This window comes from Parus major, chromosome 4 (genome assembly GCF_001522545.3).
Source record: "Parus major isolate Abel chromosome 4, Parus_major1.1, whole genome shotgun sequence".
Lineage (NCBI taxonomy): Eukaryota > Metazoa > Chordata > Aves > Passeriformes > Paridae > Parus > Parus major.
The window spans coordinates 46,547,483-46,572,205 of NC_031771.1; the positions used below are offsets into that span (position 1 = coordinate 46,547,483).

The window sequence follows — 24,723 nt, forward strand, 5'->3', positions numbered from 1 at the left end:
GTGAGCAACTGGTTCACAAGTCAGGCACAGGTTTGCAGTAAACAGAGTGACATCAGACTGGGGACCTGTCACTAGTGGGGTTCCATAGGACTCCATCCTTGGCTGTGTGCTCTTCAACAGCTTCATAAATGACTTGGACACAGGACACAAAGGTGTAATAAGTAAGTTTGCTGATGATACTAAATTGGAAGGAACTCTTGACTCCCTCAAAGGCAGGGAGGCTCTACAGAGAAACCTTGCCAAATTAGAGGACTGGGCACTCACCAACTGTATGAAGGGGAAGTGCTGGACTCTGCACCTGGGACAGAGCAACCCTGGATATACAGACTGGGGAATGAGATGCTGGAAAGCAACACCATGAAAAGGGTCCTGGGGGTTATGGTCCATGACAAGCTGAACAGGAGTCAGCAGTGCCCTGGCAGCCAGGAGGGCCAAGCGTGTCCTGGAGGGCATCAGGTCCAGCATGGCCAGCCAGGCAAGGGAGGGGATTGTCCTGCTCTGCCCTGAGCTGGGGCAGCCTCATCTTGAATATTGTGTGCAGTTTTGGGTATCACAGTGTAAAAACAATCTAAAGCTGTTAGATGTGTTAAAGTGTCCAAAGGAGGGCAACAAAGATGGTGAAGGGCCTTGAGGGGAAGCCAGGAGGAGTGGCTGATGTCACTTGGTCTGTTCAGCCTGGAGGAGACTGAGGAGAGACCTCCTCACAGTCTACAACTTCCTTATGAGGAGGATGGGCAGACACTGTTCTCTTCTCTGTGGTGCCCAGATACAGGACCCAAGGGAACAGCCTGAAGCTCTGTCAAGGCAGTTTTACATTGGCTATTATCCAGGAAAAGGTTTTTCATCCAGAGGGTGGTAGGGCACTGGAACATCTCCATACCATAACCATAAAAGGACAAAATTATCCAAAGGTAAAATATTCCAGCAGTAACCGGCAAACAAAACCAGCAAAAAATATACACATCTTAAACGAATACCTCAAGAGCAGCAACAGGACAGGAGGACACCAGATACAAATCCTGAGCCAGATTAAAATCACTAGTAAACATTGCAAGATGTCCTGCTAAAAGGTTGTGGTCTTCTATTCCCTGTAGAAAGACATAATAGGTGCAGAAGTAGTCCAAAAGAAAATAAATACTGCACAAATAACATAATCTAGTAAGAAAAACAAAGCAAAATAGTAAAACAAAATATCCTTACATTTTACAATGATGTGTATTGGATTCTACAAACCAAAAAAAGCCCTCACATGCCACTACAGCTAGCACTGTCTAAATTCAGTGATTTGTGGAAGTATAATTTTAAGGTACTATTTCACTTTTAAATGTACAAATGCAATCTGGTTTTGCTTTGGATTTTTTTTTTAATAGCGGTCTTCAACATTTTCTCGAAAAAACCTAAGAGAAAATAAGAGCCTCCCAATGCCTGAGACATGAATATATTCTGCTGTTCTCAAGAAAATGCAGAAAGAAATAGTGTGCAGTCCAGTAGAGACTTCAAGAGAAAACCAAGGAAGCAGTCTGTAGTTTGGACACTTTATATCCCTTGAAAGAAACTCAACTTCTGTTTGAACAAAACAAACCCCTTCCCCCTCCAAAATAACCCCAAGAATTCAGCAATTCTTAAAGAGGAATTGAACTACCATATTTCTAGGTAAGACTTTACATTTTACCTTTACTTGCTCTAGTGACATCACCATCCCAGCATTACCAGATGTTCGATAAACACGTATTGCAAAATCCACCTCCATATGATGTAAGCAAGCTTTGGCCAGCTCACTCCAACAAGACTGGTCATTCAGAAGTCTGCAAACCTCCCATGCTTCAGAAAACCTATAGAAGGTAAAACACATTTACAACTACTTTAATTTTAGGTATTAATCATACTCAAAACTCCCTCTCAACATTTTTTTCTCTCTGTTAGAGAAAACATAAAAAACATTTACCTCTAAGCCATGGGGAGAGAGATGTATCAGGAAGAAAGGAAAAATACAAATGAACACCTTACATTTCTATTTCTCCTGTTTCTACCACAGTTTTTCAGGAAACCATCTGCTTTCCCTACTCTGGCACTCTTCCCATCACATTGATTTTGCATTGTTTCATTACAGTGGCAGGAAAGTACAACAGAAACATCCTGAGCCAGTTTCAGAGGAACCACTGTCACAAAACCCCAAATAAGTCTTGAAAAAATTACTTTAGGCTTTTACTTGACAGTGAAAAAAAAAAACAACCAACCACCACTGGGTCATTTATTTTGCTTGGTCTGCCTGGAGAGCTATGTGAACTTATGGATCTGATTTATCAATATTCAGCAGGACACTTTAAAATCACCAGGATATGCTATATTGAACTAGAAGCACAGAAGAAAACAGTTTACACAACATAATTAAAATGCAGATGTACCTTTTCAACATTAGAGTCTGAGTAAGCATTTGTCTCAGCACATCGGGTCCAAAGTCTTTCAAATTGCCAAGGAAACTGTGAGTACTTAAATAGATATTGTTTGTTTTTCCACTCTGAGTCTGACAAGTTAATTCTCCATTATACAACAACAAAGGTTTATGGGAATAGGGGACTTCTGTGCCTCCTGCCAAAATAATCCTTGATCCTAGATTCACAGATCAGGAAGAAAAAAAAAGACGTCTTGTAAAAATTCCTACATGATAAAAAGTATAGCAAGCAGCTGGTAACATATATATTTGCAGGGCATTAATTCAGGGTCTGTAATTCTGGCACTCAGCAGCCACTACACAAGCACACATCTTCCAGTAGATATACAAAATGCAAAGCTTCTAAACCAGTAAGGTCCTTGTCCAAATGTTTGTAAATAAATTTCAATGCTTCTCTCTTGCAAATATAGAAATGGCTATGTTTACAACTTTAACATTTTCAATGAATGCAAGTTTTGTCACCCGGATCCTGAGATTTTTCTCATGAATGCTTCAAAATACAATTGAAGCACAATGTGTAACTTCCAGATAAAATAGTACAATAGCAAAAAGCTTATGGAATTGAGAACAAAATGTCTTGAAGCCTTACAATAAAACCTGCAAAGTAATTAGTTTTCTATTCATCAGTTGCACTTCAGTTCTTCTGTAGTACTATTTATTTCTATAATCATTTTATATAAGACAAAAGAAGATTCAGAATGTATTTTACCTTAATAACTAAAATAATATAATCTTTAAAAATAACCTTTGTAAAGAGCTTATGGTACCTTGAATGGTATCCTTATGAAAAACGTAAGTGTATACTTTATCATCATCAAAAGCAACAAAAACACCTTTATCCATTGGCCAATTTTCCCACAGGATTCCTTTAATGGTTGGTGAGAAGTCTGGAATTTCATATACTTTATCATTTACCTACATATAATGCAAAAGTAAAGTTACTAACAAGTGACTACAACAAGAAACAAAATATTCATCCCAGCTGTGATTGAAAATTTTAAAAATAATCTAAATAGTGCAGAAATATGAAAAATGTTTATAGAAAAAGTTTCCTTATAAGCAGTGATTCTGAGTAACACAAGAATTTAAATCTGAGTGGAGAAAATACACATTATATAAATTTAATTTACTATTCTTAAAAAAAAGGTATGGAGAGGGGCAGTGAAACTGGATAAATTATCTGTATTTAAATATACAAAAAGATAAATTGTTGAAAATTACCGATCAGGAACTCAGGATAATGAAATTGTACTGATCTACTATGACAGATTTTATTTTCTTACATTACCATTAAATTATCTACAAGCTTTCTTGTCAATTTCCTCAGCATACATGCTGGAGTGACAGAATCTTCTTCATTTGCCATTAAAAACACTATATAGTCGAAAAGTCTGCTTGTAAATATATTGTATTGGTATCCCACACTAACTTACCGGGCAATAGACAAAGCCATCACTTTTGTCATCTATGAAAGCCATTCTGGTTCCATTGGGATCTGGAAAAACCTTTCTCACACTGACAGGATGTCGATATTCATTCACATATTGCCAGTCTTCAATGTAGAAATAATGAATAACTCCAGTCTAACAAGAAATATTAGAAAATGTTAATAATTACAAGTAAGTAGCAACCAGGTTAATTAATCTGGCTGTCAAAAAAAGTACTTCCAATATGTTTTTTTTTGTTTCATTCTCACGCCCTGTTTTAGGTAAGAGATGAAAAATTTTTGGGGGACAAAAAAAGGATTTGGGAGGTTTGAGGGGTTTACTGTTGGTTTTGATATTTATCTCCCTCTGCTTCGTAGAGACAAGTGTTCACTGTGCAGTTCTCTAAACAAATGAAATGTCTGTCTCATTGCTGAGAGAAGCCTAATCTTCAAAAAAAGCTGTAAAATTTGCTTCCAAGGAAGAACCACACATTCTTAAGAGAGGCACCTAACTGAGAGAATAAAAGCTATCAAACTGATTTGTGATTAAAAGGCATTTAAAAAAAAATGTGGCTTTTGACATCAATGGTAGAATTTGCGCTCATCAAATTGACTGGCTGCAAATTTAGTACTTCCAATTTACCAGTATCAGTTCAGGTACTGAGGAGGTGGGAAAGGCCTCCTCATCTGCTACAGAACTCACACTCAAGTTATTAAACCAGTTATTAAAACCAGAGACAGAGGTTCTGCCTTTTTTCTGGAAGGTCAATACATCAGTCGATATTACAAAGAGCATGCTACTACAAATGCAAAACATGCCCTGTATTCCCAGTGCCAGAAAATACTGAAAATACCCTCATTCATAAAAATTTTCAGAAAAATTCGTAAGCATGTCCACATCCTTCTTCAATGTCCTCCTTAATTCCCATCCTTGTTGAAACACATAAAGGAAGCTGTCTTTGGACAAAGGCTTCAGTAGCAAGGCTTTCATTTATGCTATGACACTTATATACATGAGTACCTTTTTGTCAACATTTTTCACATCACCACCTAAATCAACAAATTTTCAAGGCAAGTGCTATGATTTTTCTTATATCTGGAAGACATTTTGATTGTCAACCCTCTCACTAATACAATAGAATTAAGTTCTGCTATTAAAAGCAATGTTTTGCAATAAACACTAGCAAAAGCAAAACTTAACATTCCTGCACGTCATATAAATGCAACAGTAATGGAAGCTGGATGCAATTTTGACTGTATTTGCTCAAAGTTCTTGTATAGAAAACACTCCACTCTAAAGTTCACAGATGCACTTTTGTTTTGCTAAAAGCATGAGCAGTAATCAAAAAAAATCAGAAATATATTCCATCTAAAAAGATATTTTAAAAGAAGTAATACTCACATCTGTACCATATATGAGGAAGTCACTAGTTAAAGCATGGCACAAAATTTGGTACTTATCATCATCTGCTGGGAAAAGTCGAGTTTCTCGTTCTTCCTGAGCACTCAAACCCTCACTTTCTATCTAAATATAAAGAACAGAATGAACTGAAAAACTCCATTATTAACAATAGGGTATCACAGCGTTGCTTGCATCAAGCTGTAAGAAAATTAAATGAAAAAAACATTGCATGTGCATCCCTCAAGAACTCAGCATCTGCTTCTGTCATATTACCAAGGACCTTTAAAATAAAACTTGTTAAATAGCTGACAAGAAAATGCTTTTCTTCTCTTGTGCTAGTCTAGTTTTTATTTATAAGTCTACAGAAACTCAGCTCTGTAATTTACTTAGCCAGCAAAACTATTCTGAAGAATTTTTATCTCCATTAACTGAAGATCATTGCATTTTATTTAATTTTTTAAATTACATTAAATTGTTCAGCTTATATCAACTCATTAGTTCAACAATCCAAACTGGGAGAGCTCTTACCATATGTAACTGGACTTTACCCTCAAAGAGAGCAGCAGCATAATCGGAATTAAGGTGCATACTTGCTACTGTCCCCAAGTACTCCACATCTTTAAGTTTTTTTACATCTAAAGGATTCAAACAGAAAAGATAAGGTAAAAGTTTTTTTATTTGGTACAGGTCTTCACTTATCTGCAGATGAGTAAGCAGATGTAAAATCTCACAGCTAAGCAGAGAGTAGACAAGTCATACTTAAAGAGACTTTCTTCTTAGCAGTTAGAGAACTGGCTAGAAACCACAAAGAGAAACTCTTTTCCTATGCAACTCTGACTAGTATTTTTAGTTTTATTTAATTTACTGTCACTGAAAAAAATGGGATGCTTAGAAAAACATGAAAGTTTGAAATCCGCCATCTAAAATTTGGACACAGCATAACCAAATTTCCCTTATCCCATACAAACAACATGAAGACCTGCCAAACTAAAAATTTAAACTCTCTAATCATAGTTACTAGGTACTTTGATGAACTCAGTACTTTAGGACAGACACATAATGCCTCAAAAACCTGAAGTCCTTCACTGATTAACAAGATTATATGAAAAAAAAACAAGCATCAGTCTACATTTCATGACCAATAACTCGAACAAGAAGTTTTATTTCTATTATTTACAATGCCTTGCCATAACTCCTTCAGCCTGCAAAAATTATTATCCCATACTAGCAGGACCATGCGGCAATTCAAGTTTTTACTGTGCAACGTGGTATGTCCAGAACTGCTAAATAAAATACTGAATTAATAATATAACACAAATTAGTTTTAAAAGAACTAAATTTATGCTTACTATTCTCTCCAAGTGCATAAAACCAAGCCCGATTATTCATTCCTACAGCCAAATGATAAACACCAATAGCGACAAAATTGGGCTCTACTTCAACAGAGACTGTGACTGGTAGCTCCTATAAGAAAACAAAACAAAATAATACAATTTTCATCCACTTTTAATACTTAATTACATTTACATGAAGTTTAAAAGGAAGGTGTTATCATACGCTCTCCACGTGATTTGCTATGGTGACTTCAAGAAGAGAAGTGAGGTATGCAATCCGTGTACTGCAAGCATCTCCAAGGATTGGAAGCTTTGTCAAGAAGACATGGAGAGATCCTCTTCGTGTAGATACTGCCAACAGCTGTCCATCATCTGTCCAAGCCATCTGATCTACACCTAAAATATTCACAAGTTTTTGTAAAAAAATGTAGTCCTTTCTTTAACTACGGTAACCAACAAGCAATTTTTTTACCCTAAACTGTGAAGATGGTAGGAATTAATATCTAGAATATATGTACTAATGTACTCAAAGCTAACCAATTAATACAATTCCAAGATCAATTAGAATCACTCAAATCAAACACATAATTTAGTAACATAGCATTTTCCTGAGAGTGAAGACTTCACAGAATCACAGAATGGTTTGAGTTGGAAGGGACCTTAAAGGCCATCTAGATGCAACCCACCTTCCACTAGACCAGATTACAGATCTGTTATAAAATTGATCAACACTCTTCCTCTTTTCAACACTGACAGTTCAGGCAGCACATTCAGTGTTCTATAATACTGAACATAGCTGAGCAGAATTCAATCTTATTCCCCTTACTGTCAAATCAGTAAGTACTACACACAGAAGAACTGGTGTTTGTTCCTTAGTGTCTGAACATGCCTCTAGAAAAACCATACTCCAACTGACTACTACCAGTATTCCAAGAGAGACAGGAAAGTGTTGTTCTGAAAATATCCTGAATTTTTAAAAAGAAAAAATTAAAAAAGGAAAGTTCTTAGAAATAAAAATGCTGGAGGCAACCAGCTACTTGACAATGACTGAGGCATTTAAAAACACTACATGAGGAGATAAGGGTGGAACCTCACTACTCAAAAAAATTTTGTTTTGTAACACTGTTCTGGAAGCCACAGGCACAAGTCCTGTAGATCAGGACAAAAACAAATCAAGTATCAATGTTAGTTAGTACAAGACATGCTGAAAAGCAAAAAAAAAAAGATCATGGCAAGAAGCAGAAACCAGTTCAGCATATTACTGTAATAATCTGAATATATTGTAATACAGATTCAAAACCACACAACATTAACTGATCAAATATTCTGAGAGCTGTACTTCTCTATACTTTGAATAGGTAAAATGCGCTCCCATTTTGTTACAGGTCGCCTAATAAATACAAGTTGGGAAAGCAGGAGTTTTTGAAAAATTCTATATTTACACAGTTTTCCTAACAGCAATACTTTTCATTCCATGAACAGAGACACTGTCAAAATTCCAGTTTACTTTATTTGTAAAAATTTCTATCCCCATTGAGAAAGTTAACATACCTTTGTTTTCATCATCCAAGTTTATTATGGCATACATTTCTCTCATATCTGTCAAATCATGTATTTTGACGCTAGAAGAAAAATAGTCAGTCATTCCCACCCACCTAAATCTCAGTCTTGATTAACTGGAAGAAACCCAGTCCAATCAAGACAGCTAATGAAGGAAAAAGTAGAACAGAAATGTAAAATGTCTTTAATTTCCTAAAAACCAACACATTATTATCCATCACTGTAAATAGTGTATCACAGTACAAAAATAATTGCTCAGAGAACTAAAATTTGAGGAAAAGGCACAAATCCAATTTGAAAGCATTCAGAGTTGGCAACAGTAGACTATTGTTCCCTTTTGATCTGTTATAGCATTTTAGTTTTAAAAGACATTACTGATATAATGGGCTTGAAACACAGATGCAAAGAATACTTTCAATCCTGCTGCATATAAAAGGGACAGAGTGAAAGTCTACTTATGCTGTCATGTCACTCAATGCAAGTTAAACCACTCCTTAAAGAAATAAACCTTATTGAACAATAGCTCAAACACTTGAAGTTGCACCATGTTTTGCTCACAGTTATACCACTCTTGATGTGCAAGTTGGTCTTACACAGAGCTGAGGCAGAGAGAACAGTTTGACTCCTACTATGACACAATTCCTCTTTTGCTGAAAAATTCAGATATCACAGAATCAGGGATTAACAGATGAAGAGCTAAAGGAGCTATTCAACCATATGCACAAAAAACTCTAGTGTATTTAATTATTTATTTCCTTAATTGCTCACACTTTTCAACTTTTATCTAGACTGCAGGTAAGACCAAACACCTGAGAGGAGGATATCAGGTATAAACATATAAAGATTTAAATTAATTTTTCTCCTGCTGTTAAGCAGATGTTTATGCTCAATCAATAAATCTCAGTAAAGAAATCTGTACTTTTCTGTAGCCAAACAACAAAACAGAAAAAGAATGAAGCAAAAGAAATAATATCTACTAAAGTTTATTTATTTTTGTTTACATTTAGTTTTATTAATGACAGTTCCAGAGATTTTTGTCAATAATAGCTACTCCTAACTCTAGGCAGAGCAGCAGTTCCACAGTGCAATTTATCCTACCTTTTCTAAATTCACTTTTTAGGGAGCCTTGAATTCTTAAGAAGCATAGCATGAATGCCCAGTAGCTCCAGCTCTGGGAGGTGAATTATATTCTTTATATATAAAACTACCACTTACCAATTGTCTCCACATGATGCAGCTTTGTTTAATGATTGTGATATAGCAATGCTGCTTAGATGATCCTTATGATTATGAGCTTGAAAGACTTCTTGTCCTATTTCACGAATGTGTGTAGAAATGACTACAAAACAACCTTGTGAGAAACCAATCATAATATAGCCATCACCATACCTGTTACAAAAAAGGAACAATTTAGAAAAGAGATCTATTAATGCACTATGCAAAAAGCATTTTCTTCCAGACTGCTGGGGTACAGTCAATACATCCCAGTAACAGAAAACCAAATTATGGGAATTTATATATATCATGTTGAATCAATATAAAATAGGTTAAGGGAAAACTATCAAAGGTCCTTAAAGGACAGAACCATGTCTGTGCCCAGATGCCTTGTAAATCATCTTTATTCTCTCCTGTATTCTATAATGCCACTTCATTTTCAGCCAGCTGCACACATGGCAGTGATGCCAGGAGAAAGATTTCTGCTATCGTCATTGAAATAAGCATACCAGAAGATGGCAACTTTCATTTCGAGGTTCTGGCCTATGCAGGTCCATCAAAGCCATGTGAAAACAATAATGCTAGTCACTGTGTACTTAAGGGCACTGCAAATGCAGCAGAAATACCAAAGCAACAAATTTGTGAATATTCTGTTTACTTTTCATAGTGTCAAGGAGAAATAATGAGACTAAGGCACAAATAGTTACAGCATGTAAAGATGAATTCAAAATATCTCATTAGCTCAACTGCAAGAAAAATCAATGTAGGGGAAACAGCCCAGGTACACATGGTCAAGTTAAGAAGCATAAAGCTTCAGTTTTTCTTAGAGTTGTAGTGTAAAGGGATGTCCATTCCATACTGACTGAACAGGCATTAAAGGACAAACTGCATTGATTCAAAGATACAGAAATAGAACAGCTACTTTTCTGGTACAGATCTGAAACTTCTAGCTTATGTTTTCTTCATAGGAACACTGCCAACAGTATTGCACAATAAGAAGGCTATGAGAACGTTGCACGGCTTTGCAAACCAACAAGCTAGCTGAAGGACACAACTCCACCCCTAGCCCTTTCATCAGTTACTCATCCAAACAGAAAAAACCCATAAACCCCTCTGTAATCTTCTGTCAAGACAGCAATATACTTTTAATACATACATATTTTAATACAGTTTAAAGCTGAGCATACCAACAGTGATTCTGTTGAAAGATGCTGTTTTTACAGCTATTCAGTCATCAAATAGAACAGTTTAAAAATGTAGACTACCTTGTGTTTGGAATATAATTACCGAAGAGTCTACAATAAAGCCAAGAAAAATCCAGTCTGAGCAAGGCAGAGATGATTTTGTTTCCAGCATTTATCAGAATTACTTGGAAAATACTTAGCTTCTTAATACTAGAATAATTAATTAAGTTCTGCTCACCATTTGTACCTTACAATATTGCCGTAAGGCTGCTGAAATTTCAGATCAATTGGGTTATCAGGATCATTCAAATTGAAAAGGAAGAGAGTCTTCTTGCCAACCACTACACTTACCTGCCAATGAATGAAAATAAAAATTAACATGACAAGAATGGCATAACTTTAAATTAAGGCCCTATATCTTCCCTAAAATATGAGATTTTAGGAATTTGAATAATCCTTAAGAATCCCATGGATCTAAATTCTGAATCTTCATCAACAGTGGAAGAGACTTTCAGGACATTCCCATGAATGAGCAAGTGGTTCACAAATCTAATTGCAAGCTCAGCAGAACACATATCTCAAATTCAAGACTTTCTCCTACAGAAATCAGCTCCATTTCCTCAGAAGAAAAGGCAGATCACATGGAGTTATCTTGTTAGATTATTTCCACTTGAACTACAGTATTTTGTAGTGACTTCTTACTGTGCTTTCCCTGGTTGATACTCTTTCATCAGTCTTCATAACTGAGAACTGCATGTCACTGGGATCTGAGCTGACTGAGGTCTGCAAGAAAGAAATGCAAACTGAGAAATCAGCAGTTAATGCAGCACTTATGGATGCTAAATAATTGCATTATACCTGCATAATGTAAGTATAATTTTACATAAGGACAGACAGGGAAAATTGCTACTGCATTTGGTACCAAAATCAAGAAAATTACTGGAGAAAACATGACCTCAGTTTGTGTGTCTATGTGTGGTAATGACACATTATTAAATAGACTAAAAAAAAAAAAAGCTCCTTGTCCTTGAAAGCCCTGGGATTCAAAAGGCACAAGCTCCCATACGTCCCACCTTTCCTGGGAACCAGGAGTATTAATGTACACCTTAAAATCAAATGTGCATTATAAATACTACCTGTCTTATAGTATCCCCTTCCTGATTGCTTATAGTAATCATTTTGTCTTCACCACCTAAAGCAAGGAGGTTTTCAATACTCCAACAGCCACAAGTAATCCTCTTAGTGTGTTTACCTGAAAAAGAAAAAAAACTATACAACACAAACCAAACACAATCACAAAAAAAAAAAAAACCTGTGATGGAAATACACACTGTTCAGCCTCTCAAACACAGATTATCAGAATGTGAAACAACTTGTCAGAGCAATAGCCTTTTATACAAAATCTGCTCTCAGATGGAAGTCTTTTGACTTTATATGAAACAGCACAGCCCCTGTTCTTCCACTTCCCTCCATCACATTTCTGGGGATTGTGTTACATCCTTAGACTTTATGCCCAGAGGTATTCTAAGCAGGTAAGAAAGAGTAACTTAGCAAATGAACAACCATACAAATCTTTGCAAGAAAGGTAACACAAGTCCCCCATGAGGCAGTAAGGCAGTATTAGGTATTTGTCTGTATATATATCTATATCTATCTCACTTAGTATACTCTAAAAATACTCTGCTGAGTACACCAAAGTGAAAGGTGCAAGCTGAGTATGAACACATTTTTTACCTGCACGTTTATATAGAGAACTGGAAAGGAAACTATATATATTAGCAAAATTCCACTTTTACATGTGCCAGAGTAGTTTCAAACCAGTCCATACCAAGAACAGAAATCTTGCGAGAAGTCTGACGGTTATATATGAGTAAATTTCCCTTTGTTGTTCCAACAGCAAGTAAAGCTCCAACTCGAGACCATAACAAGAAAGACATTGCATCCCTAAAGCAAAGAAAAATTTTACTTTGTATAGTAGAGATTCCTTTCATGTGTTCACATATTAAAACATTTTACATAATAAATTTTGCATTTGTCTTAAATTTCTATGCGTCATACAGACCAAGGAGAACTTTGAAATTAAGCAAATGTTCTCTACCAGTATCAGAATTATCTAAGTATGCAGTAGATAGTAAAAGTAATAAAAAATTATATGAGGTAATGTAACATGACTTGTACAAATGAAAATGGGTCTGCAAACATCAAGAGTCTTTGATGAAATCACTGGTAAATTTGCAGTCACTTTTTGTATTGTTTTTTTGTACTTCAATAACCCTATGCATTTAGCCAACTCAAAAGTGAATAGGTCTGATTCTAGTCAATGTAATAAAGAAGTTAGAAAGATCTGTTTCAACTTGATGTTTCAGAAAGAGCACGGCCTATTTTGATGTATATTTAAGGCTATAGAGATACTATACATCATGTTAAAAAACAAAGAGCCTTTTAAGCAAAAAAAAAAAATCAGAATTTTCTAATTAGCACAGACCCTCCCATCTTTTTAAATTTCATTGTAGGCATGCAACAGACTTCCATATATTTGTTTTGCATATAAGGGTGTTTTTCTATTTTTAAAAAGGGAAGGATATCAGAAAAGCCTTATTATCACCCTGTTGATGTCTTGGTGCTTATTCTGCTTAAGCAATAAGACTATGACAAAAAAGGTTTAGGGACTTACACTGATATATAATGTTCTAGAAAGACTGCCTAAGACTGCCTCCAGTAAGAAATTTACCTCCAGTATTAGAAAGAAAAGGTCATGAAGAAACTGCAATTAACTGCAGACTCCACTCTGTTAAGGACCTTCTATGTTCTTTTTTGTGTGCATACTGGCAGGTTAATTTTCTCCCCATAGTATTTGTTCACACATGAAAATGGTACAATATGGTCTGTTCATTCCCACAATATAATATGTGTATAACATACATCTTAACAAACATAAGACGGAATTGTTTCCACTCTCCTACAGGAAGAATGTTTATGCAGAATGCAAGAGTTTAGTGGAATAGGCTCAACCCAGAAGTTTAATTGTTAAACCAAGCTTATCTATTGACCCAATGTTTGATGGTTATGCAGACCCCAGAAGAGTTTAAAGTCTGTGGCCAAATTCAGAAAGGTAAGGCTTTGAACCTTAAGAGATCTCCTTCCATCCTAAACTAGTCTACTTTGTGAATAGTATTTTATCTCTCATACTAAACTAAGAGGAAAAAAAAAACCTTAGCACCACTGATATCACTTCCCTTCCTTTAAAGCTCCCTTTAGCTTGTGTGAGACTTAGGAGAAATAAAGAAACACCCTGTAATCCCCAAAACCCCATCCACAATGAATACCTCAAAACCAGCAAATCATATAAAAAATAATTTAGCAATGAACTGCATATTAGTTTAATTACTATATATATTATGAGGACTCCAATGATCTTGAAATATAGCCTCCACATCAACAAATCACAGTGGTCCAAGTCTTTAAATACACGTTAAAAAAAATTCTTACCTCATGCCACTGTCTACTTGGCTTGTTTTGTTTGTGATTGCATCCCACAGAAATATGGTACTAGATTTGTCTGTGATTACTGCTAAAGTATCTCCATCCTTATCCCAGTCCATAGCAACACAGTTGCTGAAGAAAAAAAACACTAAGAATGTTAAAATGTGTTTGTAAATGTACAAAAAAAGCCAGAACTACACAACTGAGTCCCTATTTTTCCTTTCCCCTCTCCTGCAAACCCGTAACAGATTGCAGATTTATCTGTAAACTAGTTTGATAACAACCCCACTCTTACTCAAAACTCATTGATAACAGGGGCTGAGAGGAAGGTCATAAAATACACTATGTTCTAGTGTATTTATGTATGTAAACTTCTTGATTTTTAAGAGACAGTGAAAGTCCTCTGTAAGGTTCTGGTTTGTTAGAGGCTATTCAGAGTTGGGATTATTTTTCTGTTAATACACCTCTGATTCCACACAGCTTTCCAGACTTTGGACAGTTTTCCAGAGAGAATGTGCATTTATCATACATTGAGCAAAACACTGCACAAAAGAGCTGGGCCATGGATATTATCAAGCAAGTGACAGACACAGTCAGACCATATTATGAATGACACCTAACACAAACAGTAAGATGTGATGGTTGGTGAAATACAAGTGAGTCTGGTAAATACAATGAGAATTGCATCTCTTGGTTTGGTGCAAGGTGGCAACTACCATGAACTGAAAAAACTGGATTTCTAGACTTTTTGGGGAACCAAATGATTCTGGCTCATTTTACCAATAACACAGGGCTATGTAAGTGATGATCTGGAAATTAAAGTTATACTCTTGACTAGAGGTTTCAGCCTTAAAGACCATAGGAATTTTGCCTTGACTAAGGGGCTTATCTTAACCAAAATCAATCATGTAGTGGGAAATAAAATAAAAAATTTCCATGATGACTAAGAACAGTTAAAGTGCTAAGAAGAGATGAGAAGTACACAAATGAAACTACATGAGGTATTAATAGTGTCCAGTAAATGAGTAAACCAGTATGATGACCCAATGTTACACCATTTTTCCCTTGCAAGGTTTTCCCTGGTTCATATCCAGCCTGTTCCTATGGTCTGACTGCCTTTAAAGAAGTTCAACATATCTTCCAAAGTAAACAAGTTTTTAAACTTAATCTAAAAAAATCCAGTCTGTAAACTCCCATACCACTCCCTAATGTGAAACAAAGTGTGATAAGCTGGAAGAAAAAGATTCACTTCAGAAGTATCATCTTGACATAAAGCAACAATGCCAATGGTGTACATTTATGCTGCTGATGTAAACAGAAGCACTGAACCAAAAGAGTATCTTTCCTCAGCAAAGCCATGCTAACAAACTATTAGAAAATCAACAGTAGCAAAAATGCAAGAATATATTGTACACAACCTCATCATGATCCTTCTTAATGAGATAGGTCTTTTTTTTTTTTGCATTTTAATTACATAATTTGTCTTGTCTGCCAGGTATGCTCACAAAAGATACTATACAGTCCTAGAAATTTCTCGCATTATCTAAGCATCTCACCAGAAGAGAAGCATTTTAAAAGAAAACAACAAAGAAAATAATTTAAACCTATCTCAGTACTTACCCTGGCAGGCTGATTTCATTTCTCTTCTGACCATGACGATCATAAATTTTTACAGCATGATCACCCCTAAAAAAGATTAATATATAGAATAATTCCCTTTCTTTATCAGTAATTTTGATGGACAAATGCAATAAATAGTTGCAATCTTACCCTGTTACAGCAAGAAAATTTCCCAAAGTTTTCTGCCAAGCAAACTGCACAGGTGAACCAGACCAAGCTTTTTCATACAGACTGAATACTTGCTGGGGGAAAAAAAAATAAAAGTAGGAAATGATACATCTTAAGATCGTAAGATATAAGAATACTACAACTTCCTAGATGTTAGCAACAAAGTACTGTGGAGGTAAATTCCCCCCCAAAAAAATCAAACACGACTTCTGTGTAATTCCAACACACCAAAGTACCAAAATCCCACATAAAAGTTCTTTCAATTTGAGTGGAAAAAATTGAAGCTTCTGCTGCTGAGTGTCTGCATAGAGAACTGTGTCTCTGTTAAAACTATTATTTTTGCCTCTTGGTTACAAGAATTAAAAAATTGCATGAGACTCTCCCCTTCTAGTTTAAAGACCACAGTGTTAATATTTCTCTGAATTTAATGGAAAAGTCTGGGACCAGAAGGCATCCCTAGTTTGTAAAACACAGAAGGCTCAACATTCACTCTTTTAGAGACAGGAAACTTTTAGTTACTCTCAACTGCTGGATATTAAAAGCTAAGATCTCAAAACAACACACTACAGAAAGAAATTCTAACTTCCAACGGAGAAAATTTCTGAACGTCCTTCTCCTTTCACACCGCCCACAGATATTTTTCTGTAACTTGGGTTTAAGATAAAGCCCACAGGTTTGTTTCACAGCTTGCTATGGTGACTTATATCCCTACATGTCGTAAGATAAACACCAACATCGGCTGTCCACCAAATGCCTGCCAGGCTTGCTCAAGTCTGCCACAGGGTCTTATACCTTCTTTTGGGTCAATGTAAACTGAGGCATTCTTCACACTGAATCTGCGTTCTGCGCACAAGAACGGCAAAAATACAACCACCACATGCCACACTCACAAATGACATCTGACAACGACGTCTGATTTTAAAAAATAATTTAAGAAAATCTTAGTCCAGAGCAGGGCCACCAAGATGATCTGAGGGATAAAGCAGCTCTCCATCTATGAGGAAAGGCTGAGAGAACTGGGATTGATCAGCCCAGAGAAGCGAAGGCTTTGGCGTGACCTAATTGTGGGCTTTCAGTACCCGAAGGAAACCTACAAGATAGGCAGAGAGGGACTACTACAAGGGCATGCAGACACAGAACGAGGGGGAATGGCTTCAAACTGAGAGAGTAGTTTAGATTAGTTATTAAGAAGTATTTGCTGTGACGGTGGAGAGGCACCGGAACAGGTTTCCCGTAGAAGTTGTGGACACCTCATCCGTGGAAGAGTACAAGACCAGGCTGGATGGAGCCCTGAGCAACCTGAGCTCGTGGAATATGTCCCTGCTCACCGCAGAGGCGTTGCAACTAATAACCTTTAAGCTCCCTTCTACCCGAAGTCTCTCTAGAGAACGTAAACAAATCCGGGAGCAAATGCGAGCACACCAGGCCCCCCTGCCGCTTGCTGGAGACCCTTCCCGCCGCTCCCCCCTCCCCTGCACAGGCCGCAAGCGCCACCGCCCGCCCGTTCCGCGGGCCAGGCCGCCCGCCCACCGCCCCCGAGGCCGCGACGCCCCGCGGCCGCCCGGACCCACCTTCATCGCGGCCACCGCGGGCTGCCAGCGCCGGCACCGCGCATGCGCCGCCCGCCCACGGCGCCGCGGTTACCGCGGAGACGGAGCGGGCTGAGGGTGGGCCGGGAGCGGGCTGGGACCGGCCCCGGCCCCGACCCCGTCGGGAGGAGCTCTGCATGAGGCCGCGGTCCCCAGAGCGGGGTACAGGCAGTTCTCAGAGGAAAAGGAGGGGTTTTAGGCCTCAGGCACGCAGAGGGGACTCTAAGCGAGGGAATAAAGGCACACAGGCGCCGGCAAAGCCTCTTGCGATCAGCTGTATTCCAACTGCAAAGCTTCATCACAAAGTATCACCGATTTCTTTTAAAACAATAAATAGTTCGCCGAGAGCGTTAAAACACACGTTTAAAATTACAAATATACAAAGGACTTTGGGTATCGAGCACTTAAAACTTTTTTTTTTAAAAAAAAAAAAAAACCCAAAACATTCAATGAGTTCACATCTTCCCGTTTTTAACGCGCGGTGCTGTTCGAAGAATATAAGGGACAAGGCACATAAAAGCAAATACAAAAAGGCTTCTCTCGAGAACATTTAGACCGTTCAAACCAATTCGGTGTAACAGCAGAGGGCTCGAGAAAGGCAAATTATAAAGTATCTGAAAAAATTAGGTAACTTAAATAAGGTAATTAATTTGATACAGTCCTGCGAGGCACACGTCACCCTCCTGTGAGATGCTGAACATGCTTCAATGCTGGCAGCTGAGCATCTGGCAGGATTGGGCCCTTTACATTTTTAAATAACCTTACAGGAAAGACAGACAATTTCTTCATCTTATAAAATTATACTTCTCATAGTAGTGCAAAGCCTCATTTAAAAATGTAATTAGTCTAGATGTAATGGAATGCTTCAAAAATTCCAAAGTGCAAATATTAAACTTAAATTGGTTAATTGTTTATCACACTTTAGAATTCTTCCAATAACTCATACAAATAGCAAAGTAAATACAAGAACCAAAGCAGGGGAAAAGGTATGATGCATCTTGCATAACCATTTTGAAAATCCAAAAAGTATACTGGATGTGAAAAATATATATCAGAAATTATTAAATAGCAGGTTTCTGTTAGCATAAGACAATATTTAAAATAAGGCTTTGGTTAAATAAAAAGTTTGCTAAACTAGGAATGATGATAAAAAGTGCAAAAGATTCATCAAATACACAACTTCATTTCCAAAGCAGGCATTACACCTGCCATTTACAATAGTTTGCATTGGTTTGTTAGCCTGCCTGCAGTCACTCAGATATCTACTTGCATTTATTACAAGCAAATTAAATCTATGGGGTGCAATCCTATAACTTGTTTCACCCAAAGATAGACCAAATTATACCAAAGTATATCCATTTATAGCATCACTGCTCTGCATTTGGGGAAATCAAGGCCCTGGAACCATAACATTGGATTATTATAGTGAGTTCATTCATTTTCTTAGCGCTTCCTAAACAGAAGTCCTCTGCTGCCAACTGGCAGGTTGCAGCTGACTTACTTACAAGTAGAACTCTTGTAACATATGCATAACAAAGATAAGTTTTTAAAAAGTGCTTAATATTGGTCCATAGGAACATCAGGTCAACTTCAGACCAAACACTTTGCTGTGGTAGATATCCTGCACCTGGTGTTTACTGGTGCACTCGTAGTTTGCTTGAGGAAAAAGTAATCCTCTGAGTCTACACAGGAGAATGTCACCTTCCCAGAGAAAATAATTCAGAGTTTTACAGTCACAACACATGCTCCAGCTCTTCCTAAGCACAGTGGTGCAACCTGTAAACAAACAAACAAACCATCTGTGAGAGAAATGCAGTCAGCTCTAAGTAATTTTTTCTCCTAATTATATGGCTGCAGCAGAAAGACATCACCTATGCTCTGTTAACATGACTTACAACGTGGTCCAAAATTGGATACAAACATAAAGAAAAGGTAAAGAGATTTTCTATACAGAGTGAAGCACTCTGAAAACAATAGCAAGACTTAAGGGCATCAAGCAATTCTTATTGATAATTTCAATTATTCAGTGTTACAGGAAAAATAAACCTTTGTTATACTACAAACTGGATACCTGAGCTAGACAGCCAGACAACTGAGTAAAGGGTGGTAAAATAATGAATTTCTCAGGAACAGAAAATGCCTAAAATTATAGGGGCAAGCTTTTTTACTTGATTATTTGAAAAAACTCCTGTTACGAGTTCTTGAAATCAGAATAAATCTACCAGTCTTTATTCTTTAATTACAAACAGAATTTACTTCTGGCAAGACCCTTTTCTGCTGAGATTCTGCTGGACCTGAACAGAGGGCAGTAGCTTCTAACACACCCCTTTGCTTCCTTCCCCTTTTAATCTTTATAGCATTGCAGTGTATGTGAATAGCACACCAAGTGGTACGTACAGAGACTATCCTGAAGACAAAAAAGGCTGTTTATGCCAACTTCCCTATTTCTTTTCTTTTCCCCAGGAACAAAAGACTTTTCTAGAGCTGTCTGTAGCTCTGACAACCTTCACCTGAGAAAATTTCACTGCCTTCTCCTGAGTTGTGTGAAGATGAAGAGGTGGCAGACTGCTGACATAACAAGAGAGAAGCAACGTACACAAATATTTCCAAATCCCTCCGGGAAGGGCTTGAAACTATCCTACATATTGGGATTATGGCATTCAGTGAGATATAGAGGGTCAAGGCTAAGGATCCAAAGGAACATACGGATGGTCACCACTTAGGCATGTGAAATTTAGTTAGATGCAATGGTGAGAAGCACAGTTTCTCTCCTCTGGTGTGAAGCAGTTTCTGACCTCTGGTACACGTTTTTTTCTTTAGTAGGACTAACAATGCCATGGGTTATCATTACCAGTACCAGTGAATGCACCAAGATCTGATGATCCTCCTTGATGACTTCTGTTTTAAGACCTTGCAGCAGTGTGAAATGGAGGGAAATGGTCAGCTGAGTTTTTTGTGTTCCAGGGATTTTTATAAACAGCAGTTCAGTTTTCTCTTTTTGAATTAAGAATTTTGGGCTATTACCAGAATAACATATTGAGGTGATTCAGAATTCAGTTGCCTAAATACTGGTGTCTGATGCTATTACAGATGAGCTTGGACATTGATCCTGGTCTGCAACTGGCCAGGAGGGCCTTGGTCTCCCACAGATTCTGTGCTGTATCTGCCAGCCTTTTGTGGATGTAGATGTTTTAGGGTATCTCAAATGGCATTAGATATAAAAGGACAGTCAGCTCGGGATGTCCTTGTGCGTGCTCTTCCCACAGAGAGACACATTCCTGGAGCTATATAAAAGCAACCAAGCTCTGAAGTGACAGTAATGGTTTCTGAGCATGAACTGAAGAATTATTTTTATTTTAAAGCTGCAAAAAATAAAATGGGTAAAGTCCTCCTGAAACCTGCATGCAGCATACATAGCATTCACCTCAGGAAGGGATTATTTATGAAAAAATAACCAAAACCTTAACAAAATCAATGTTGAGAGACACTGTGTTAGAGAGACAATGTTAGAGCTGAAACTAATCTACATTTATCTTTAGAACAGGAAGTCATGTAAACAGAATCCTTTATGACAGTTTGGGGAACGTGGCAATACATTTCATTAAAAGTAGCTGAGATAGTAAAAGAAAATAGCTATGCTCTTGCAAAAGAAAGGAGGGAAGTTTATTAGAAATTAACAATGTCTATTTAAAATAAGTCATCTCAAGATGGTACACAAAGGGAAAAAAGAGATAACAGACTAGTAAGAAAGTGCTTTATAGAGAACGAATATTTGAATATTCCTTGCAAAAGGAGGCACATTTGAAATAACAATATTTATTAATAGTAGTGCATGGTCTGATCAGAAACTATACCTGTGTCCATTCATTTGTCTGGGGATCATAAGACTCCACAGTATTAAGATATGTTTGACCATCATATCCTCCAACAGCGTACAACTTGTCACCAAGAAGACACACTCCCACTGCATCTCTGCTAATGCTCATAGAGGCCACAGCAGTCCACATATCTGTTTTGGGATCATACCTAAAAGATAATTTGTGTTATGCTCTAAAACTGTTACCAAAATTCAACAAAACAAAATGCACTGGAATTGATGCTGTCAAGGTAGTAGAAAACAGGACAGTACAGATCTGGGTGTTAATTTCAAAGGACTTCCCCCCCTCAGTTCCCCTTCCTTTGAAACTGTTCCTTTATTCATCTTGTAACACAGTGACTACTAGCCAGATATCTACTTCATACTGCTTTTCAAATACTTATATAGCCATATACGGCTGTTCTTACTACATTTTATATGTCTAAACATAGCATGCCACAAACAGTTCTGCTGCTGTGTCACAGTAGAGCAAGTGCTTGCTTTAATTACTGCATGTCAAAGCACAGGCTGGTAAAATTCGGTTTGGTACTAAAATTACCATTATTAAGATTACCAATTTCAAAAATAAGACCCCCAAAAATGGTTTGAGAAAATTATATGGGGAATGGAAAACCCTTAAGACAATTTACAACACTTTCAAAATCAGAAGTATCAGCACAGTAAACAGCAGATGGTTTAATGAAAAAAATGGTGTGGTTCTAGAACATTATCAACACTCTTTACAAGTCAAATTGAGAACTACATAGGAGACTCCATGCTATGCTTATGGCAAGGAATATATTTTAATCTGAAAGAGATAATCTTTTTTAAGATTGCAGATGCTTACAGCAGAACTCTAAAAAACTGTACAGAGAAAATAGCGATTTGACTAAGATCATACTTGCTAAGAACAAGTTAAAAGACACTAGTCTTAAATTTTTTGCATGAAAAGCATAGATACAAAGAGCTCTAACAATTTTATTTGCTTTACTCAAAGTATTACACAAAGCATGGAAGCAAACTGTAACATGAAAACACTACCTGAATCATATACTCAAATAGAAGAGGGTGGTTAGTAAGCTACATGTAGAAATTACTTTTCCAATTATTTTATAAGCAATTGTATTTATTTGGGAATACCAACTTCTGATGCAACATATTGCAGTCAGAAGCTTAGTGTAGTCATAAAAGATTGATTTTTAAAATTAATATTTCTTAATCTTTAATTTTTTAAAGGAACTAGTTCCATTAATTGGATGGTCTTCAATTTCAACTCATTTAAAGAGCAAAGACAAAATGCACTACAAGATGAGTCCTATTTATTAAAGCAATGAGTTCTGTAACTTTGTTTCAGAGAATACTGATGCAGAAAAATACACAGACTTACTGCTTCTCTTGGGTTTCTGATTTTCTGTATTACCCTAAAAATTTGTTATTTGCTAACAAGTAGCATCCTATCTGCAAACCTTTCTGCAGTCTTTTCAGTGCAACTTCCATATGTTAAGGGCTATGGGCCACACTGTATTTTCAGGTCTACTAGGACTCTGGAAGTTTGAAAATTAAAGCTCTCTTGTGGTGGATTTTTGTGGTGTGTTTTTTTTTGTTTTGTTGTTTTGGTTTGTGAGTTTTTTTGTTTGTTTGGGTTTTTTTGGAGCTTAAGGGTAAAATATATGTCCTGGCATGAATAAATTTAGTAAAAGAAGAATATGGGTAATGAAGACTTACTCTAAGTGTTGGAGGTAACTGGAAAGAAGTTTTACAGCTGTTGGTGGGGGAGCAGGGAGAGAATTAAAGCATAGTACAGAAAGACCTCAAATGCCAGTGAAGATTTAATACAGTGAATTATGAATTATTTACTGTCTTTTAAAATTATTTTACGGATTGCATGTGCTTCTGCAATTTGTAATACAGTCATTCATTAATCACTTTACAGAAAAATATACCAATCTAGGAATGAATGAATTACATGCCAGTTTCCCAGTGTCATTAGGGGATATGAGAAAGAATTAGATATATAAATATCCACAAAACCTTACTGGTAACTCCTTTGAAAGTTATTATATGAATAGATTCAGACTTCTTGTCTGAAGATCTTGAAGACTTCTTGTGAAAGAAGATCTGCTCCATTTTTAAAAGCATTCAATTCCAAGTTGTTTCAGTTATCAATCATAATTCATTCAATAAGATTGTTAAAAAAATCTAGATTCATTGCTTTAAGGAGAATTTGCTTTAAACAATCTGTCCTGGTAACATTTTGAATCATAATATGACTACACAGCATATTTTTATATGTAAGTTTCCTCTGTTCATGCTAAAAATAACACACCTATTTTATTGGATTTCTACTTAAAGCTCTATCCATAAATCACTAGATGGACTAGCACTATTAGAACCCCATAGCAGGATATGCCTCCATCAGGATATTACCTTTCTACGCAGTCTGACAGCCTGGATGTTAAGTTGGATGCTGGAGCATCATGGCCACCTATTGCATACAAGAACCCATTCCAGGTGGTTACACCTACACCACCTCTTCTTTTTGACATCTGAGCACAGAGAGTCCATTTGTTTGTATGAGGATCAAAACATTCTACTGACTTAAGACAAGAACTTCCATCTCGACCACCAACTGCATAAAGCCTACAAAGTAAAACAACAACAAAAAAAGAAGAAAATAAATGTTTTCTGAATAAGACAGTTTCTAGTGAAGCATGAGGGATTCCAAGTTTGTTAAAAGGGGAAGTTTAGAAGGAGACTTTCAACTTTAAGTAGACTGCTCTGTTATCTCAGGCGAGATTTTGCTCCAATCTTTTCCTATTGTACTGATCAATGCATAACAACAATTTACAGAAAATGGAATATCTTACACAGCTTTTATATTCCAACCTACAATTTCAAAATTACATATGTGACTTTCAGGGTCGGAAGGACAAATTCAGTAGTGGATCTGTGCATGCACCATCTCTACCCTGCCTCATCTTAGGCATTCAAGTGCTTTCCTGGACCTGGGTTTTAGTTCATGACTGACAGCACTACCTTAAATCACTCACCCCCACTAGGTGGCCCAATTTGCTTAGTCCTAAGAGAAAGGTTTCTAGCATTTGGTACAAAGGATTTCAATTATTTGCAAGGTCTGACCGAAATGAGTGAAAAAAAAATTGGTTTAGGAGGATTCAATCAGTGATGAACCTTTAAAACAAATAAAATATTCAAATTTCATAAAGAGCTTATGAACAGAATCTGTGAGCAATCTAGGCATAGTAGCAGATATGCCCAGCAATATTATTTGGAAAAGTGGGAACACAGAAGCCATTCTAAAAAGGAAGCAATGCATCAGAAGTAAAATCCAGTGAGTGACCACCTCAAATAATTTCAGATCCTAAGAATTGTTAAATAATTAAACAAACATTAGATACTGTAAATAATGATAGTGT

The 24,723-nt window shown here is 36.8% G+C and overlaps 2 protein-coding genes across 10 annotated transcripts in view; both read right to left on the reverse strand.

The window, feature by feature from the left end:
- Positions 1-17,489, reverse strand: part of WDR19 (WD repeat domain 19) — a 39,069-nt gene extending 21,580 nt beyond the window's left edge. For 2 of the 4 annotated variants that reach the window (XR_004496839.1, XM_033513363.1), the window contains exons 1-18: positions 15,827-15,937; positions 15,677-15,742; positions 14,063-14,188; positions 12,402-12,517; positions 11,710-11,825; positions 11,276-11,356; positions 10,812-10,924; positions 9,390-9,563; positions 8,166-8,236; positions 6,838-7,010; positions 6,630-6,744; positions 5,809-5,915; positions 5,281-5,403; positions 3,886-4,035; positions 3,220-3,367; positions 2,406-2,610; positions 1,673-1,832; positions 978-1,088 (exon numbers count right to left, since the gene is read on the reverse strand). Coding sequence is in view for 3 of the 4 variants with exons in the window: in XM_033513363.1 (XP_033369254.1) it covers positions 978-1,088; positions 1,673-1,832; positions 2,406-2,610; positions 3,220-3,367; positions 3,886-4,035; positions 5,281-5,403; positions 5,809-5,915; positions 6,630-6,744; positions 6,838-7,010; positions 8,166-8,236; positions 9,390-9,563; positions 10,812-10,924; positions 11,276-11,356; positions 11,710-11,825; positions 12,402-12,517; positions 14,063-14,175 (2,076 nt within the window). In the remaining variant the exon portion in view is untranslated. Of the gene's footprint in view, positions 1-977; positions 1,089-1,672; positions 1,833-2,405; positions 2,611-3,219; positions 3,368-3,885; positions 4,036-5,280; positions 5,404-5,808; positions 5,916-6,629; positions 6,745-6,837; positions 7,011-8,165; positions 8,237-9,389; positions 9,564-10,811; positions 10,925-11,275; positions 11,357-11,709; positions 11,826-12,401; positions 12,518-14,062; positions 14,205-15,676; positions 15,743-15,826; positions 15,938-17,415 lie in introns of those variants that run through there. The other 2 variants (XM_033513364.1, XM_033513365.1) reach the window with 2 other exon arrangements.
- Positions 17,490-17,692: 203 nt separating this feature from the next.
- The window catches only part of KLHL5 (kelch like family member 5), a 47,510-nt gene continuing 40,479 nt past the window's right edge, over positions 17,693-24,723 (reverse strand). For all 6 annotated transcript variants that reach the window (XM_015623802.1, XM_015623801.1, XM_015623803.1 and 3 more), the window contains 3 exons: positions 23,717-23,929; positions 21,288-21,459; positions 17,693-19,209 (listed from right to left, as the gene is read on the reverse strand). In XM_015623802.1, coding sequence (XP_015479288.1) covers positions 19,153-19,209; positions 21,288-21,459; positions 23,717-23,929 — 442 coding nt within the window. In that variant the 3' untranslated portion in view covers positions 17,693-19,152. The remainder of the gene's footprint in view (positions 19,210-21,287; positions 21,460-23,716; positions 23,930-24,723) is intronic.